At 38.9% G+C, this 17,930-nt stretch overlaps 2 protein-coding genes across 15 annotated transcripts in view; both read left to right on the top strand.

The window, feature by feature from the left end:
* LOC143750046 (protocadherin gamma-C5-like) overlaps positions 1-17,930 on the top strand; it is a 124,584-nt gene that overhangs the window by 28,398 nt on the left and 78,256 nt on the right. For 2 of the 14 annotated variants that reach the window (XM_077242866.1, XM_077242854.1), the window contains exon 1: positions 844-3,246. The exons of 8 other annotated variants lie outside the window; for them this stretch is intronic. In XM_077242866.1, coding sequence (XP_077098981.1) covers positions 844-3,246 — 2,403 coding nt within the window. Of the gene's footprint in view, positions 1-843; positions 3,247-4,250; positions 6,861-14,852; positions 17,430-17,930 lie in introns of those variants that run through there. 4 more of the 14 variants (XM_077242855.1, XM_077242845.1, XM_077242872.1 and 1 more) reach the window with 3 other exon arrangements.
* On the top strand, positions 7,576-14,865 carry LOC143750680 (uncharacterized). Its single transcript, XM_077243873.1, has 3 exons — positions 7,576-10,153; positions 11,662-14,070; positions 14,833-14,865. The coding sequence occupies exons 1-3, from the start codon at positions 7,688-7,690 to the stop codon at positions 14,863-14,865; spliced, it is 4,908 nt and encodes a 1,635-aa protein (XP_077099988.1). The 5' UTR covers positions 7,576-7,687.

The following is a 17,930-nucleotide window of genomic DNA, read 5'->3' as shown; positions in this document are numbered from 1 at the left end:
CTTAAAATAAAAAAGTAATGATGTATGATTAGGCCTACTATTGATTTTGCTTAACCCTAAATTGTAGTCGTCGTCCCCCCCCCCAGCTTTAATGGTTTGAAGATTTAATGTAAACAGCATTAACTTGTTTAATCTCATTTTTGTCTTTCATGCTATCCTCTGTGAACCAATACTGGATTTTCTTCTATAGGTAAGAAAAACTCTTTTTACTCTAAATTAACCGAGATGCATGCTTATGATGGATGATTCTAGAGACTGAAAAGCTTGGATATCTATTTGAACAATTGACCATAAACATATTCACTTGTACAACCATACACAACCTGTTGTTACTATTCCAGTTTTTGTTCTACCTTTCATTTCAATGAGAGTCTGGAAGTGGAACATTGTATTCTGTATTGAATTCGTCGGGTGCTGTTCATTCCGATGGTGCTGAAATGATCAACGGATTCATCCAGTTGCCTGTTACTGTGTTGTGTTGGTTACTGATTGAACAGCCTGTGACCCAGTCACATATATTATTATTATTATTAGTTTAGTGATGTTTTACATTTGGTTGGAGCCGCATTGAGGCTACTGGTCTTGTATTTGCGACTTTAAAGCTCTGAGTGCCGCTGTTGATTAACGTGAGAAGAGAGAGTGTTTCTCTGTATAGTCTGTATTGCCAGTCCCTTTCTGGCTCGGTTGGATATATGCAGCGTTTTTTCGACGGAAAGAACAACATTATTTTGGATTTAAGTAGGCCTATGTAATGTTTTGTCGTGTGTGATCCTACTTTGTTTGACCACACAGTTTATCAAGATGGCTTTCTGCGGCTTATTAAGCATTTCAGACCGTATTTGGATGGTTTTTACGCATTCAAAATGGCAGGTTGTGTTTTTCATTCTCTGCTTCAGCGGGATGGACGTCGTAAATTGCAATGTGAGATATTCCATCCCGGAGGAAATGCCAGAGGGATCATTCGTAGGCAACATCGCTAAGGATCTGGGGATAGAGATAAGTAGACTCATATCTGGAAAAGCTCGCGTTGTAACAAAGGGCGGACGACAGTATGTCGATCTGAGCAGAGACAAAGGAACTCTAGTAGTTAAAGAAAGAATAGATCGCGAGGAGCTCTGTAAGCAAACGACGCCTTGCAGCTTCAGTTTTGATCTTATCGTTGAAAACCCTATCCAGTTGCACCGAGTCACTGTTGAGGTGCAAGATATAAACGATAATGCTCCGTTTTTTCCGAAAGAAAATGTTAACCTGGAAATAAGCGAAAATGCAATTTCTGGAACCAGGTTCCCTTTGGATAGCGCTATAGATACAGATGTCGGTCTGAATAGTATACAGAACTATAAACTACATCCAGCTGATAGTTTTAAACTGGAGGTGCATAGTCAGACCGATGGCAACAAATACATTGAGATGGTTTTACAGCGAGAACTAGATCGAGAGGAGCGCGATGAGATTAAATTGCTTCTTATAGCAACTGATGGTGGATCACCTCAAAAATCAGGCACTGTAAAAATTCATGTTACTGTTCTGGATGTTAATGATAATGCCCCGGTGTGTAAACAGTCAGTATTTAAAACTGAAGTAAGGGAAGAGTCACCTGCTGGTACTGTTATTGGTTCTGTTAGCGCTGCTGATGCTGACGAAGGTGTAAATGGCCATGTTTCCTATTCCTTCGCTGTAGCCAGCAAAGAAGCGAGGGAGCTTTTTGAGATAAACACAGATACAGGTGAGATTACACTTCTAAGTAATTTAGATTATGAATCTCAAAATAGTTATCAGTTAAACATTAAAGCAAAAGATAAAGGAGGTCTCGCAGATACATGCAAATTTGTCATAGATGTAATTGATGAAAATGACAACTCTCCCACCATACAGCTTATGTCCTTCTCAAACACCCTTCCTGAAAATTCTCCAGTGGGAACAACTGTAGCCGTCATTAACGTAGAGGACGCGGATTCGGGTAAAAACGGCCTTGTTCATTGCTCACTAAATCAAAACATACCGTTTAAAATCGAGTTATCTCTCACAGACTATTATAGTTTAATTACTGATGATATGCTTGATCGAGAAAGTTTTGCTGAATATAACATATCGATCTTGGTATCAGACCAAGGAAGTCCTGCGCGACACGCAAACAAAACACTGACGGTAAAAATATCCGATGTCAATGACAACCCGCCTATATTCGATTCTGACGAATATAAAACATGTGTTAGTGAAAATAATTCTCCTGGTCTGACTATAATGACTGTTAAAGCAAAAGATGCTGACTGGGGTCCCAATGCGCAATTGTCCTACTTCCTGAAGGATGAAGACATGCGTGGTGTGCCGCTAAGTTCTCTCGTGTCTGTGGATTCACTTACTGGAACTATTCATGCAGTGAAATCATTTGATTTTGAACATTTAAAATCGTTTTCATTTAACGTGACAGCTCGAGACGCAGGATCCCCGCCCTTGAGCTCTGAAGTGACAATAAATATTAATATTCAAGATCAGAATGACAACGCTCCTCAGGTTCTGTATCCAGTACAGACTGGCGGTTCAGTGGTGGCTGAGATTGTGCCTCGTGCTGCAGATGTTGGATATCTCGTCACTAAAGTGGTGGCTGTTGATGTGGACTCTGGACAGAATGCCTGGCTCTCCTATAAACTACAGAAAGCTACAGACAGAGCGCTGTTTGAAGTGGGTTTACAGAATGGAGAAATAAGAACTGTGCGACAAGTGACTGATAAAGATGCTGTCAAACAGAAACTCACTGTTGTTGTGGAGGATAACGGACAGCCCTCTCGCTCAGCTGTGGTCTCCATTAACGTGGCAGTGGCTGACAGCTTTCCTGAAGTGCTGTCAGAGTTCACAGACTTTACGCATGAAAAACAATACAACGACAACCTGACTTTTTATTTAGTTCTCGCACTGGCTGCTGTTTCTTTCCTATTTATCACTTGTGTGGTTGTAATAATTTCGGTAAAGATCTGCAGATGGAGACAATCTCGCTACCTCTATCAGTCCAATCTGCCTGTTATTCCGTACTATCCACCGCATTACGCAGACACAGGAGTCACTGGAACTCTGCCGCACGGGTATAATTATGAAGTGTGCATGACGACTGACTCGAGGAAGAGTGACTGTAAGTTTTCTACTCTCGGTGGACAGGATGTTTTAGTGGTGGACCCGAGTTTCACTGAGACGATGCAGCGCGCAATCCAGGACAAGAACATTCTTGAAAATTCTGAACTACATAAAATGGTAAGAGAACTGCAGTAATGACTGAATGTACACATAAAGAATAATAATAATAACAACAATAATTTGCTGTGTTTCTTAATGGCCGATTGGCCGTAAATATATTCGTTTGCGCAACATGTTACTGTGGTACCCCTGAATAGAGGGGGAGAAGATTAAACACAAAGCTCGCTGATGTTTCCCCACTGCGAACTTTATGTGGAATGGAAAAACCCCGCGAGTTCTCCCCCTAGTGTTCAACAAGACATGGGTAATCAATTGCACGTCGCATTGTGCCAAACTAATAGATCGCAATTAACCCACAATTACATACAAATTCATTATTTACATTTTATAAACCTTTTTACACACATTCAAAATAGCGTGACTATAGTGCTGTCAATGTTTTACAGATTTTGGGATTTATAAAATACATATTTCAATCAGTCACATTACAACCAGTTGATGTTGTTTATTGAATCTGAAAAATATCTACCTTAACAAGTTAACATGCTGAAACTATAAAACAGATATGTTTAATCAGGGTCACATAAAACTGGTTGGCTAGATTTTTCGCTATGTTATTGTGAGTTAGACACTGCTCATAAAAACAACAAGGATAATATAATTCAGAAATAATATTCAAAGCCAAAGAAATTGTGTTAAAATGTAGTGTCTTTGTCATTGACTAAACCGTGTATTTCTGAAAGCTAGGCGCTTTTGTTTGCATTTTTCATAACTTTCTGTTTTACATTTTAATGAGAGTCTGAGAGTCGAATATTTTATTCAGGATTGAATTCGTTGGGTGCTGTTCATTCCGATGGTGCTGAAATTGTCAACGCTTTCATCCAGTTGCCTGATTGAACAGCCTGCGACTCAGTCACATATATATCAACATGAAGCAGTTACATATTATTATTATTATTATACTGATGTTTATGTTTTACGTTTGGCTTATTCAGCCGCAATGAGGCTACTGGTCTTGTATTTGCGACTTTAAAGCTCTGAGTGCCGCTGTTGATTAACTTGAGAGGAGAGAGAGAGTCTCTCTCTGTATAGTCTGTATTGCCAGTCCCTTACTGACGCGTTTGCAGGTTGCACATATGCAGCGGATCTCGATGAAGATAACGTGAATTTGGGATTTGTATGTGTTTTTCATACTTGGTACTGCTTCGTTTGACAAAACAGGGTAGATGGCTTTCTTCAGTTTATTAAGCAATTCGGACATTCCTTGGATGGTTTCCACGCATTCAAAATGGCAGGTTGTGTTTTTCATTCTCTTCTTCAGCGGAATGGACGTCGTAAATTGCAATGTGAGATATTCCATCCCGGAGGAAATGCCAGAGGGATCATTCGTAGGCAACATCGCTAAGGATCTGGGGATAGAGATAAGTAGACTCATATCTGGAAAAGCTCGCGTTGTAACAAAGGGCGGACGACAGTATGTCGATCTGAGCAGAGACAAAGGAACTCTAGTAGTTAAAGAAAGAATAGATCGCGAGGAGCTCTGTAAGCAAACGACGCCTTGCAGCTTCAGTTTTGATCTTATCGTTGAAAACCCTATCCAGTTGCACCGAGTCACTGTTGAGGTGCAAGATATAAACGATAATGCTCCGTTTTTTCCGAAAGAAAATGTTAACCTGAAAATAGCTGAAAATGCAGTTTTAGGAGCTCGCCTCCCTTTGGATAGCGCTATAGATACAGATGTCGGTCTGAATAGTATACAGAACTATAAACTACATCCAGCTGATAGTTTTAAACTGGAGGTGCATAGTCAGACCGATGGCAATAAATACATTGAGATGGTTTTACAGCGAGAACTAGATCGAGAGGAGCGCGATGAGATTAAATTGGTTCTTGTAGCAGCTGATGGTGGATCACCTCAAAAATCAGGCACTGTAAAAATTAATGTTACTGTTCTGGATGTTAATGATAATGCCCCGGTGTGTAAACAGTCAGTATTTAAAACTGAAGTAAGGGAAGAGTCACCTGCTGGTACTGTTATTGGTTCTGTTAGCGCTGCTGATGCTGACGAAGGTGTAAATGGCCATGTTTCCTATTCCTTCGCTGTAGCCAGCAAAGAAGCGAGGGAGCTTTTTGAGATAAACACAGATACAGGTGAGATTACACTTCTAAGTAATTTAGATTATGAATCTCAAAATAGTTATCAGTTAAACATTCATGCAACAGATAAAGGAGGCTTTTCGGATACTTGCAAAATTGTCATAGATGTAATTGATGAAAATGACAACTCTCCCACCATACAGCTTATGTCCTTCTCAAACACCCTTCCTGAAAATTCTCCAGTGGGAACAACTGTAGCCGTCATTAACGTAGAGGACGCGGATTCGGGTAAAAACGGCCTTGTTCGTTGCTCACTAAATCAAAACATACCGTTTAAAATCGAGTCATCTCTCACAGACTATTATAGTTTAATTACTGATGATATGCTTGATCGAGAAAGTTTTGCTGAATATAACATATCGATCTTGGTATCAGACCAAGGAAGTCCAGCGCGACACGCAAACAAAACACTGACGGTAAAAATATCCGATGTCAATGACAACCCGCCTATATTCGATTCTGACGAATATAAAACATGTGTTAGTGAAAATAATTCTCCTGGTCTGACTATAATGACTGTTAAAGCAAAAGATGCTGACTGGGGTCCCAATGCGCAATTGTCCTACTTCCTGAAGGATGAAGACATGCGTGGTGTGCCGCTAAGTTCTCTCGTGTCTGTGGATTCACTAACTGGAACTATTCATGCAGTGAAATCATTTGATTTTGAACATTTAAAATCGTTTTCATTTAACGTGACAGCTCTAGACGCAGGATCCCCGCCCTTGAGCTCTGAAGTGACAATAAATATTAATATTCAAGATCAGAATGACAACGCTCCTCAGGTTCTGTATCCAGTACAGACTGGCGGTTCAGTTGTGGCTGAGATTGTGCCTCGTGCTGCAGATGTTGGATATCTCGTCACTAAAGTGGTGGCTGTTGATGTGGACTCTGGACAGAATGCCTGGCTCTCCTATAAACTACAGAAAGCTACAGACAGAGCGCTGTTTGAAGTGGGTTTACAGAATGGAGAAATAAGAACTGTGCGACAAGTGACTGATAAAGATGCAGTCAAACAGAAACTCGCTGTTGTTGTGGAGGATAACGGACAGCCCTCTCGCTCAGCTGTGGTCTCCATTAACGTGGCTGTGGCTGACAGTTTTCCTGAAGTGCTGTCAGAGTTCACAGACTTTACGCATGAAAAACAATACAACGACAACCTGACTTTTTATTTAGTCCTCGCACTGGCCGCTGTTTCTTTCCTATTTATAACTTGTGTGGTCGTGATAATATCAGTAAAGATCTGCAGATGGAGACAATCTCGCTTCCTCTATCAGTCCAATCTGCCTGTTATTCCGTACTATCCACCGCATTACGCAGACACAGGAGTCACTGGAACTCTGCCGCACGGGTATAATTATGAAGTGTGCATGACGACTGACTCGAGGAAGAGTGACTGTAAGTTTTCTACACTCGGTGGACAGAGTGTTTTAGTGATGGACCCGAGTTTCACTGAGACGATGCAGCGCGCAATCAAGGAAAAAAACTGCTTAGAAGATCCAGAATTTCAAAAAATGGTAAGATCGCCCGTTATAATGACTGAAATAAATTCTATATAATAGAATATAATTACATACAATACATTTTGAATTTTATAACATTAGAAAGTCTGGTCGACTATTAAATCTGTAACCATTTACAAAACTAAAACGGGTTTGTTTTTCTTCTTTTGATCTAGGTTCTTGTTAACTTCTATATTTAATAATACATTTTCAATAAATTAAGTTGTATATATTACCATTAGTTAATATACTTTGTTCGATCACTAATTTAAAAAAGGTATATTCATTTATTAAAGTACCTTAGAATAATAAATGCTGTATAAGTAATATTCATTATTGAATATCTAATGCAATAACTAATGTTAACGAACGAAACGTTATCGTAAAGTATTGTTATTAAATGTATTCTTATCTAACTAGGTAAAATTGTTGATTTTTTTTGTCTTCGCACTACTCAGACCACAGTTGGATTAATTGTCACATTAATATTGGAGGGTTATTGCCTTTTTTACTATATTGTTCTATTGGGTTGTTATTATGTTGTTTAGTATTTGTTCAGACCAAATAACGGAATTCAGTTCTATTTCCTGGACGCTTCGTGGCTTTTTATTAGTGTCGTTTCTCGCTCTCAACTCTAAGGGCCGCTGTTGATTTGTAGAAAAGCATGTAGGTGATATCATGTGATTGGTGGAGCTGTGCTGATGCTGGTTAGGAGATTGTGAAGGAGACTAAAGAGAGTCCATGATGGGATACAGTCACTGACTAACAGCAACCGAGCTGGATTACTTTGTGGATATTCCAATTGATAAGCATCAAATAGATTTTTTTAATTTGAATACGTAATGTATAAAATGTTTGTGATTACTTTATGTAAAATGATTCATTGTTACCAATTGCAAAGACAGCCATTGGACCGTGTTATCTTATGGAGGGTTTTATTCATCATGGCTCTTTGCTTGATCTCAAACATAAACGCACAGATTCGTTACTCAGTTCCAGAGGAAACGAAGAAAGGATCTCTTATCGGAAATATAGCTCATGATCTTGGTCTGGATGTTCAAAGACTGCGCTCGGGTCGGGCTCGTATCGTGTCTGGCGACAGCACTGAATACGTAGAACTGAAAACAGACAAAGGGATTTTGGTTGTGAAGGAGCGAATTGACCGAGAGCAGCTTTGCGCTGAAACCACTCCATGCAGCTTCACATTTGAAATTATACTTGATAATCCAATGGAGCTACATCATGTTACGGTAGAAATATTGGATGTAAACGATCACTCACCAACATTTCCTAACGATGAAATTAGTCTTGAAATAAGTGAATCAGCCGCGCCAGGAGCTCTTTTTTTACTGGGAAGCGCAGATGATCCTGATGTAGGTCTGAACGCACTACAACATTATACTATGTCACCTAATGATTATTTTATTCTGAAAGAACATTCGAGCCCCGATGGAATCAAATATGCTGAAATGGTGCTTCAGAAACCTCTAGACAGAGAGCAGCATCCACGACTGTCTCTCATTCTCATAGCGGTCGACGGAGGAAACCCTCAAAGATCTGGTAATATGAAAATAGAAGTCACTCTATTAGATATAAATGACAACGCACCTGTCTTTAACCAGTCAGTTTACAGGGCAGCAATCGCGGAAAATGCGCCTAAGGGTACTTATATTACAACTGTAAATGCTAGTGATGCAGATAGTGAAGCAAATAGTTTAATTTCGTACAGTTTCGCTAATTTCAAAAGTAACAGAAATTTTATTTTTAAAATCGATAGAAAAACAGGTGTTATCACTCTAACTGGAATGTTTGACTATGAAAGAGCAAAAAAACACGAAATTGGCATCGAGGCCAAAGATCAGGGTGGTTTAGGAAACTCGGCCAAAGTCATAGTTGATTTAATTGATGTAAATGATAATGCACCAATTATCAATATTATGTCATTTTCAAGCCCAGTTACTGAAGATGCAACTGTTGGAACCACTATCGCAATTTTCAGTGTCAAAGATCTAGATGCAGGAGACAATGGACACGTTGACTGTACAATTAATCAAAATATTCCATTTAAATTACAATCCTCGTTGCGGAATTATTACACTTTAGTGACTGATGCTGCTTTAGATCGTGAACGTGTGGCAGAATATAATATCACAATCACAGCAACAGATTCAGGTTCCCCTGCGCTTTCCAGTCAGAAAACTTCAAATCTAAAAGTATCAGATGTTAATGACAATCCGCCCAGGTTTCATAAGACTGTTTACACTGCATATGTTACTGAAAATAATTCACCTGGTTTATCCATATTTACTCTGAGTGCTCAAGATGATGACTGGAACCAGAACGCTCGGATTTCGTATCTTCTAGATGAAACTACAGTGGGTGGATCCCCTGTTTCGTCTTTTATATCAGTAAATGCTGACAGTGGAGTGGTACACGCGCTGCGCGGTTTTGACTATGAGCAAATGAAAAGTTTTAGTGTCTGTGTGAAAGCACAAGATGGAGGCTCTCCACCCCTCAGCACTAATGTGACTTTGGACATTATAATCCAAGATCAGAATGACAACGCTCCTCAGGTTCTGTATCCAGTACAGACTGGCAGTTCAGTGGTGTCTGAGATTGTGCCTCGTGCTGCAGATGTTGGATATCTCGTCACTAAAGTGGTGGCTGTTGATGTGGACTCTGGACAGAATGCCTGGCTCTCCTATAAACTACAGAAAGCTACAGACAGAGCGCTGTTTGAAGTGGGTTTACAGAATGGAGAAATAAGAACTGTGCGACAAGTGACTGATAAAGATGCTGTCAAACAGAAACTCACTGTTGTTGTGGAGGATAACGGACAGCCCTCTCGCTCAGCTGTGGTCTCCATTAACGTGGCTGTGGCTGATAGTTTTCCTGAAGTGCTGTCAGAGTTTACTGATTTTACGCATGAAAAACAATATAACGAAAACCTGACTTTTTATCTAGTTCTCGCACTGGCCGCTGTTTCATTCCTATTTATCACTTGTGTGGTTGTGATAATATCAGTAAAGATCTACAGATGGAGACAATCTCGCTTCCTCTATCAGTCCAATCTGCCTGTTATTCCGTACTATCCACCGCATTACGCAGACACAGGAGTCACTGGAACTCTGCCGCACGGGTATAATTATGAAGTGTGCATGACGACTGACTCGAGAAAGAGTGACTGTAAGTTTTCTACACTCGGTGGACAGAGTGTGTTAGTGGTGGACCCGAGTTTCACTGAGACAATGCAGCGCGCAATGAAAGAAAACAACTTCTTAAAAGATCCCGACAAGTGTACTGAAACGGTAAGATCACCTGTTATATAACTATATATATATATAGTTTATATATAAACAATTAAATAAAGTCTATATAATATTAAACTTATATACATTAAATAGTGGTTTGTAATATTAGAGATCATTTGCACTATTTAATATTGGTATACAATAAGCATTTGTTCGTTAACGTAAGTTAATGCATTGCTTATCATTTACCATCAATTACCATTTTTATGGAATTAATTAATATATGAATGTATTATTGTTCACTGTTAATTCATATTTGTTCATAAAACGTTATTTATAAAATTTCCATACATATTAGTACATTTTAAACTAGTTTAATAATTGCTATATATATATTCTTCATTTTAAGTTCTTGATTCCTAAAGCATTAAATAATGTGAAGGAATTGAGCCTTATTGTTAAAATCTTTATTTGATATTAAAGACTATGTTCTGTCTCTAAAAGAGGTGATTTATCGCACTGCCATTAATTCAAGCTTACATTGTATTTTACTTTAAATGAATTTGAAAATATTTTCAATGTCACTTTATTTTGATGGTCCCTTTAAAACATCTGTTGACTATAAGTAACCCTGCACCTACATGTCTATAGACTCGCATTACAGTGTTAGTAAAGTATTAGACTGGTAGGGTTAGAATAAGTTGACACGTACTTGCAAAGTTACTTATAGTCAGTAGAATGTCTGTTGGAGGACTATCACAATAAAGAGTTAGCAGATATTAAGCCAACCTGCTCACCTAAATGCGTCTATAAAGCACGCATTGTGTTTATCGTGCAATTTATACGCGAAATTAGTTTTTACGTGCATATGATACACATGGGTTAGGGTAGGTTTAGTAGTGGTGTGGCGTATGTATATTATACATTTGGTTAGGATTAGTGGTGTGGGGTGCATTTTCATTTTCATGAGATCAGACTGATTAAGCAGACAGTCTACTAATACTCTAATGAGAGTTAGTTTACATGTAGATGCAAAGTTACTTATAGTCAACAGAATGTTCAAAAGGGACCATAAAAATAAGGTGTTGCCTTATTTTCCCTAACAAAGGAACAATGATTGATTTATAATATTTAAGTACTGCAATGTACAGTAAGATTAAAATGTTCGAGAACGTTGGAGCGTTGTTTGATTGTATATAGTTCTATTTCATTTTTGTTGGAAGCAAATTACGGAATTAAATCCTTGTTCTGAGATGCTTCATAGCTTTTTATTAGTGTCGTTTCTCGTTCTCAACTCTAAGGGCCGCTGTTGATTTGTAGAAAAGCATGTAGGTGATCTCCTGTGATTGGTGGAGCTGTGCTGATGCTGGTTAGGAGATTCTGAAGGAGACTAAAGAGAGTCGATGGAGGGACACAGTCACTGACTAACAGCAGCCGAGCTGAATTATTTGTGAATGTTTCGGTTGCTAAACATCATCTACGCTAAAGCCTGCAACCTAAAAAAAAATAATTTAGAAAAAATGTTTGTGATTTCAGCAAGTACTAAAATAATCCATTGTTCCCAGTCGCGAGTGCATCCACTGGATGGTGTTTACTTATGGAGGATTTTATTCATCATGGCCGTTTGCCTCCTCTCAAACATAAACGCACAGATTCGTTACTCAGTTCCAGAGGAAACGAAGAAAGGATCTATTATCGGGAATATAGCTCATGATCTTGGTCTGGATGTTCAAAGACTGCGCTCGGGTCGGGCTCGTATCGTGTCTGGCGACAGCACTGAATACGTAGAACTGAAAACAGACAAAGGGATCTTGGTTGTGAAGGAGCGAATTGACCGAGAGCAGCTTTGCGCTGAAACCACTCCATGCAGCTTCACGTTTGAAATAATAGTTGATAATCCAATGGAGCTACATCATGTTACGGTAGAAATATTGGATGTAAACGATCATTCACCAACATTTGCTAAGAATGATATTAGTCTTGAAATAAGTGAATCGGCCGCGCCTGGATCTCGTTTTTTACTGGGAAGCGCAGATGATCCTGATGTAGGTCTAAACGCACTACAACATTATACTATGTCACCTAATAGTTATTTTAATCTTAAAGAACACTCGCGCCCCGATGGGGTCAAATATGCTGAAATGGTGCTTCAGAAACCTCTAGACAGAGAGCAGCATCCACGACTGTCTCTCATTCTCACAGCGGTCGACGGAGGAAACCCTCAAAGATCTGGTAATATGAAAATAGAGGTCACTGTACTAGATGCAAATGACAACGCGCCAGTGTTCAACCAGTCAGTTTATAGGGCAATTATAGAGGAAAATGCACGTAAAGAAACTTATATTACGACTGTTAATGCAAGTGATGCAGATAGTGGAATGTATAGTTTGATTTCATACAGTTTTGCTAATTTAAAGGGTAACATAAATGACATTTTTAAAATCGATGAGAAAACCGGTGTTATAACAGTAATAGGGGTACTTGATTATGAAAAGGCAAAGAAATATGAAATTGGCATCGAGGCCAAAGATCAAGGCGGTTTAGGAAACTCGGCTAAAGTCATAGTTGATTTAATTGATGTAAATGATAATGCACCAGTTATCAGTGTTATGTCATTTTCAAGCCCAGTTACGGAAGATGCAACTGTTGGAACAACCATCGCTATTGTCAGTGTCAAAGATCTAGATGCAGGAGACAATGGACACGTTGACTGTACAATTGCTCGAAACACACCATTCAAACTTCAGTCTTCACTCCGGAATTATTACACTTTAGTGACTGATGCTGCTTTAGATCGTGAACGTGTGGCAGAATATAATATCACAATCACAGCAACAGATTCAGGTTCCCCTGCGCTTTCCAGTCAGAAAACTTTAAATCTAAAAGTATCAGATGTTAATGACAATCCGCCCAGGTTTCAAAAGACTGTTTACACTGCATATGTTACTGAAAATAATTCACCTGGTTTATCCATATTTACTCTGAGTGCTCAAGATGATGACTGGAACCAGAACGCTCGGATTTCGTATCTTCTAGATGAAACTACAGTGGGTGGATCCCCTGTTTCGTCTTTTATATCAGTAAATGCTGACAGTGGAGTGGTACATGCACTGCGCGGTTTTGACTATGAGCAAATGAAAAGTTTTACTATCTGTGTGAAAGCTCAAGATGGAGGCTCTCCACCCCTCAGCACTAATGTGACTTTGGACATTATAATCCAAGATCAGAATGACAACGCTCCTCAGGTTCTGTATCCAGTACAGACTGGCGGTTCAGTGGTGGCTGAGATTGTGCCTCGTGCTGCAGATGTTGGATATCTCGTCACTAAAGTGGTGGCTGTTGATGTGGACTCTGGACAGAATGCCTGGCTCTCCTATAAACTACAGAAAGCTACAGACAGAGCGCTGTTTGAAGTGGGTTTACAGAATGGAGAAATAAGAATTGTGCGACAAGTGACTGATAAAGATGCTGTCAAACAGAAACTCACTGTTGTTGTGGAGGATAACGGACAGCCCTCTCGCTCAGCTGTGGTCTCCATTAACGTGGCTGTGGCTGATAGTTTTCCTGAAGTGCTGTCAGAGTTCACAGACTTTACGAATGAAAAACAATATAACGACAAACTGACTTTTTATTTAGTTCTCGCACTGGCCGCTGTTTCTTTCCTATTTATCACTTGTGTGGTTGTGATAATTTCAGTAAAGATCTACAGATGGAGACAATCTCGCTTCCTCTATCAGTCCAATCTGCCTGTTATTCCGTACTATCCACCGCATTACGCAGACACAGGAGTCACTGGAACTCTGCCGCACGGATATAATTATGAAGTGTGCATGACGACTGACTCGAGGAAGAGTGACTGTAAGTTTTCTACACTCGGTGGTCAGAGTGTGTTAGTGGTGGACCCGAGTTTCACTGAGACGATGCAGCGCGCAATGAAAGAAAACTTCTTAGAAGATCCAGAATTGCAAGAAATGGTAAGAATGCCTGTTCTCTAAAAGACTGAAATAATGTAATAACATGCAGTAAATTGTTGCTAGTAATAAAAAAAGCCCTTTACATTATCTGTAACACTGAACCATAATGTTTATTTCGTTAACATGAATTAATGCATTAGCAACCATGAACTAAAAAATAAATAGCATTTTTACAACATTTATTTATATAGTTAATTATTCATTTGTGTATATTATACATTTCAAACATTGTAACATATTCTCAGGTTGTATGAATCAATGTTGTTAAGGTGTTTTGAGCGAAAATTTATTTGCACTAAACAATAATATATTTGTTAATCAAATCTGACCTAGATTAACAAATGTTGTATTGTTCACTGTTAGTTCATAACTAGTGCATTAGCCAGTGTAAACGAACGGAAGCTGATTGTACAGTATTATCTTTAAAAAAATGCGCCATTCATAAGATTATATCTGTAAAGGAGGTTATCTCACGTTACTAAGAATATTGATTATTTGTCTCTTTACTACTAAACGTAAAACAATATTAAAATGTATTATGAGAGAGTTGGAAGGTTGCTTGATTATACAGTTATTTTGGGATATTTTATCCTGTTCTATTTTTGTTGAGATCAAAGTACGGAATGCAATTCTAGTTCTGAGATATTTCAGTGCTTTCATTAGTGTCGTTTCTCGTTCTCAACTCTAAGGGCCGCTGTTGATTTGTAGAAAAGCATGTAGGTGATATCCTGTGATTGGTGGAGCTGTGCTGATGCTGGTTAGGAGATTGTGAAGGAGACTAAAGAGAGTCGATGAAGGGACACAGTCACTGACTAATAGCAGCGAACTAACTGAATTAATCCGTGGATATTTCGAATGTAGAATTTAATCTTCCGATTGTAATCTGAATACTTAATATATAAAAAATGTTTGTGAATACATTTTGTAGAAGGATTCATTGTTCCCAATCGCGAGGACAGCCATTGGACCGTGTTATCTTATGGAGGGTTTTATTCATCATGGCTCTTTGCTTGATCTCAAACATAAACGCACAGATTCGTTACTCAGTTCCAGAGGAAATGAAGAAAGGATCTCTTATCGGAAATATAGCTCATGATCTTGGTCTGGATGTTCAAAGACTGCGCTCGGGTCGGGCTCGTATCGTGTCTGGCGACAGCACTGAATACGTAGAACTGAAAACAGACAAAGGGATTTTGGTTGTGAAGGAGCGAATTGACCGAGAGCAGCTTTGCGCTGAAACCACTCCATGCAGCTTCACATTTGAAATAATACTTGATAATCCAATGGAGCTACATCATGTTACGGTAGAAATATTGGATGTAAACGATCACTCGCCAACATTTCCTAAAGATGAAATTAATCTTGAAATAAGCGAATCTGCCACACATGGGGCTCGTTTCTTACTGGGAAGCGCAGATGATCCAGATGTAGGTGTAAATGCTCTCCAAAATTATATGATGTCACTTAATGATTATTTTATTCTGAAACAACATACGCGGCCCGATGGAGTAAAATATGCTGAAATGGTGCTTCAGAAACCTCTAGACAGAGAGCAGCATCCACGACTGTCTCTCATTCTCACAGCGGTCGACGGAGGAAACCCTCAAAGATCTGGGAAAATAAAAATAGAGGTAAATGTACTAGATGCAAATGATAACGCACCTGTCTTTAATCAGTCTGTTTACAGAGCAACAATTGAAGAAAATTCCCCCAAAAGAACTTATATTACAACTGTTAATGCAAGTGATGCAGATAGTGGAATGTATAGTTTGATTTCATACAGTTTTGCTAATTTGAAAGGGAACATAAATAACGTTTTTGAAATAGATGAAAAAACAGGTATTATCACTCTAACTGGAATGCTTGACTATGAAAAAGCTAAGAAATACGAAATTAGCATAGAAGCTAAAGATCAGGGGGGTTTAGGAAACGCAGCCAAAGTCATAGTTGATTTAATTGATGTTAATGATAATGCACCATTTATCAGTGTTATGTCATTTTCAAGCCCAGTTACTGAAGACGCAACTGTTGGAACCACTATCGCTATTTTCAGTGTAAAAGATCTAGATGCAGGAGACAATGGACACGTTGAATGTACAATTGATCGAAACACACCATTCAAACTTCAGTCTTCACTCCGGAATTATTACACTTTAGTGACTGATGCTGCTTTAGATCGTGAACGTGTGGCAGAATATAATATCACAATCACAGCAACAGATTCAGGTTCCCCTGCGCTTTCCAGTCAGAAAACTTTAAATCTAAAAGTATCAGATGTTAACGACAATCCGCCCAGGTTTCATAAGACTGTTTACACTGCATATGTTATTGAAAATAATTCACCTGGTTTGTCCATATTTACTCTGAGTGCTCAAGATGATGACTGGAACCAGAACGCTCGGATTTCGTATCTTCTAGATGAAACTACAGTGGGTGGATCCCCTGTTTCGTCTTTTATATCAGTAAATGCTGACAGTGGAGTTGTACACGCGCTGCGCGGTTTCGACTATGAGCAAATGAAAAGTTTTAGTGTCTGTGTGAAAGCTCAAGACGGAGGCTCTCCACCCCTCAGCACTAATGTGACTTTGGACATTATAATCCAAGATCAGAATGACAACGCTCCTCAGGTTCTGTATCCAGTACAGACTGGCGGTTCAGTGGTGGCTGAGATTGTGCCTCGTGCTGCAGATGTTGGATATCTCGTCACTAAAGTGGTGGCTGTTGATGTGGACTCTGGACAGAATGCCTGGCTCTCCTATAAACTACAGAAAGCTACAGACAGAGCGCTGTTTGAAGTGGGTTTACAGAATGGAGAAATAAGAACTGTGCGACAAGTGACTGATAAAGATGCTGTCAAACAGAAACTCACTGTTGTTGTGGAGGATAACGGACAGCCCTCTCGCTCAGCTGTGGTCTCTATTAACGTGGCAGTGGCTGACAGCTTTCCTGAAGTGCTGTCAGAGTTCACAGACTTTACGCATGAAAAACAATATAACGACAACCTGACTTTTTATTTAGTTCTTGCACTGGCCGCTGTTTCTTTCCTATTTATCACTTGTGTGTTCGTGATAATATCAGTAAAGATCTACAGATGGAGACAATCTCGCTTCCTCTATCAGTCCAATCTGCCTGTTATTCCGTACTATCCACCGCATTACGCAGACACAGGAGTCACTGGAACTCTGCCGCACGGGTATAATTATGAAGTGTGCATGACTACTGACTCCAGGAAGAGTGACTGTAAGTTTTCTACACTCGGTGGACAGAGTGTGTTAGTGGTGGACCCGAGTTTCACTGAAACGATGCAGCGCGCAACGAAAGAAAACAAATTCTTAGAAGATCCAGAATTGCAAGAAATGGTAAGATCTTCTGTACTTTAAAAGACTGAAATAATGTAATAACATGCAGTAAATTGTGGCTTGTAAAAAAAAGCCTTTTACATTATCTGTAACACTTTACCATAAGGTTTAATTCGTTAACATTAATTAATGCAATAGCAACCATGAACTAAATATAAATAGCATTTTTACAACATGTATTTATATAGTTAAATATTCATTTGTGTATATATTATACATTTCTAACATTGTAACATATTCTCAGGTTGTATGAATCAATGTTTGTTAAGGTGTTTTGAGCGTTAATTTATTTGCAATAAACAATAATATATTTGTTAATCAAATCTGACCTAGATTAACAAATGTTGTATTGTTCACTGGTAGTTCATAACTAGTGCATTAGCCAGTGTTAACGAACGGAAGCTGATTGTACAGTATTATCTTTAAAAAAATAAAATGCGCCATTCATAAGATTCTGTCTGTAAAGGAGGTTATCTCATGTTACTAAGAATATCGATTATT

This window comes from Siphateles boraxobius, unplaced genomic scaffold (assembly GCF_051911475.1).
Source record: "Siphateles boraxobius isolate OS27281-9 unplaced genomic scaffold, OSU_SipBor_1 25, whole genome shotgun sequence".
Classification (NCBI taxonomy): Eukaryota; Metazoa; Chordata; class Actinopteri; order Cypriniformes; family Leuciscidae; genus Siphateles; species Siphateles boraxobius.
The sequence above is the reverse complement of the archived record's forward strand: the minus strand, read 5'-3'. Positions and strand labels throughout refer to the sequence as shown.

Bases quoted from the DNA above. Each gene is read 5' to 3' on its own strand.
- LOC143750680 (XM_077243873.1), top strand. From the start codon at position 7,688: ATGTATAAAATGTTTGTGATTACTTTATGTAAAATGATTCATTGTTAC. The intron at 10,154-11,661 runs GTAAGATCACCT...CATTGTTCCCAG, and splicing joins CCGACAAGTGTACTGAAACG to TCGCGAGTGCATCCACTGGA. The intron at 14,071-14,832 runs GTAAGAATGCCT...GATGCTGGTTAG, and splicing joins ATCCAGAATTGCAAGAAATG to GAGATTGTGAAGGAGACTAA.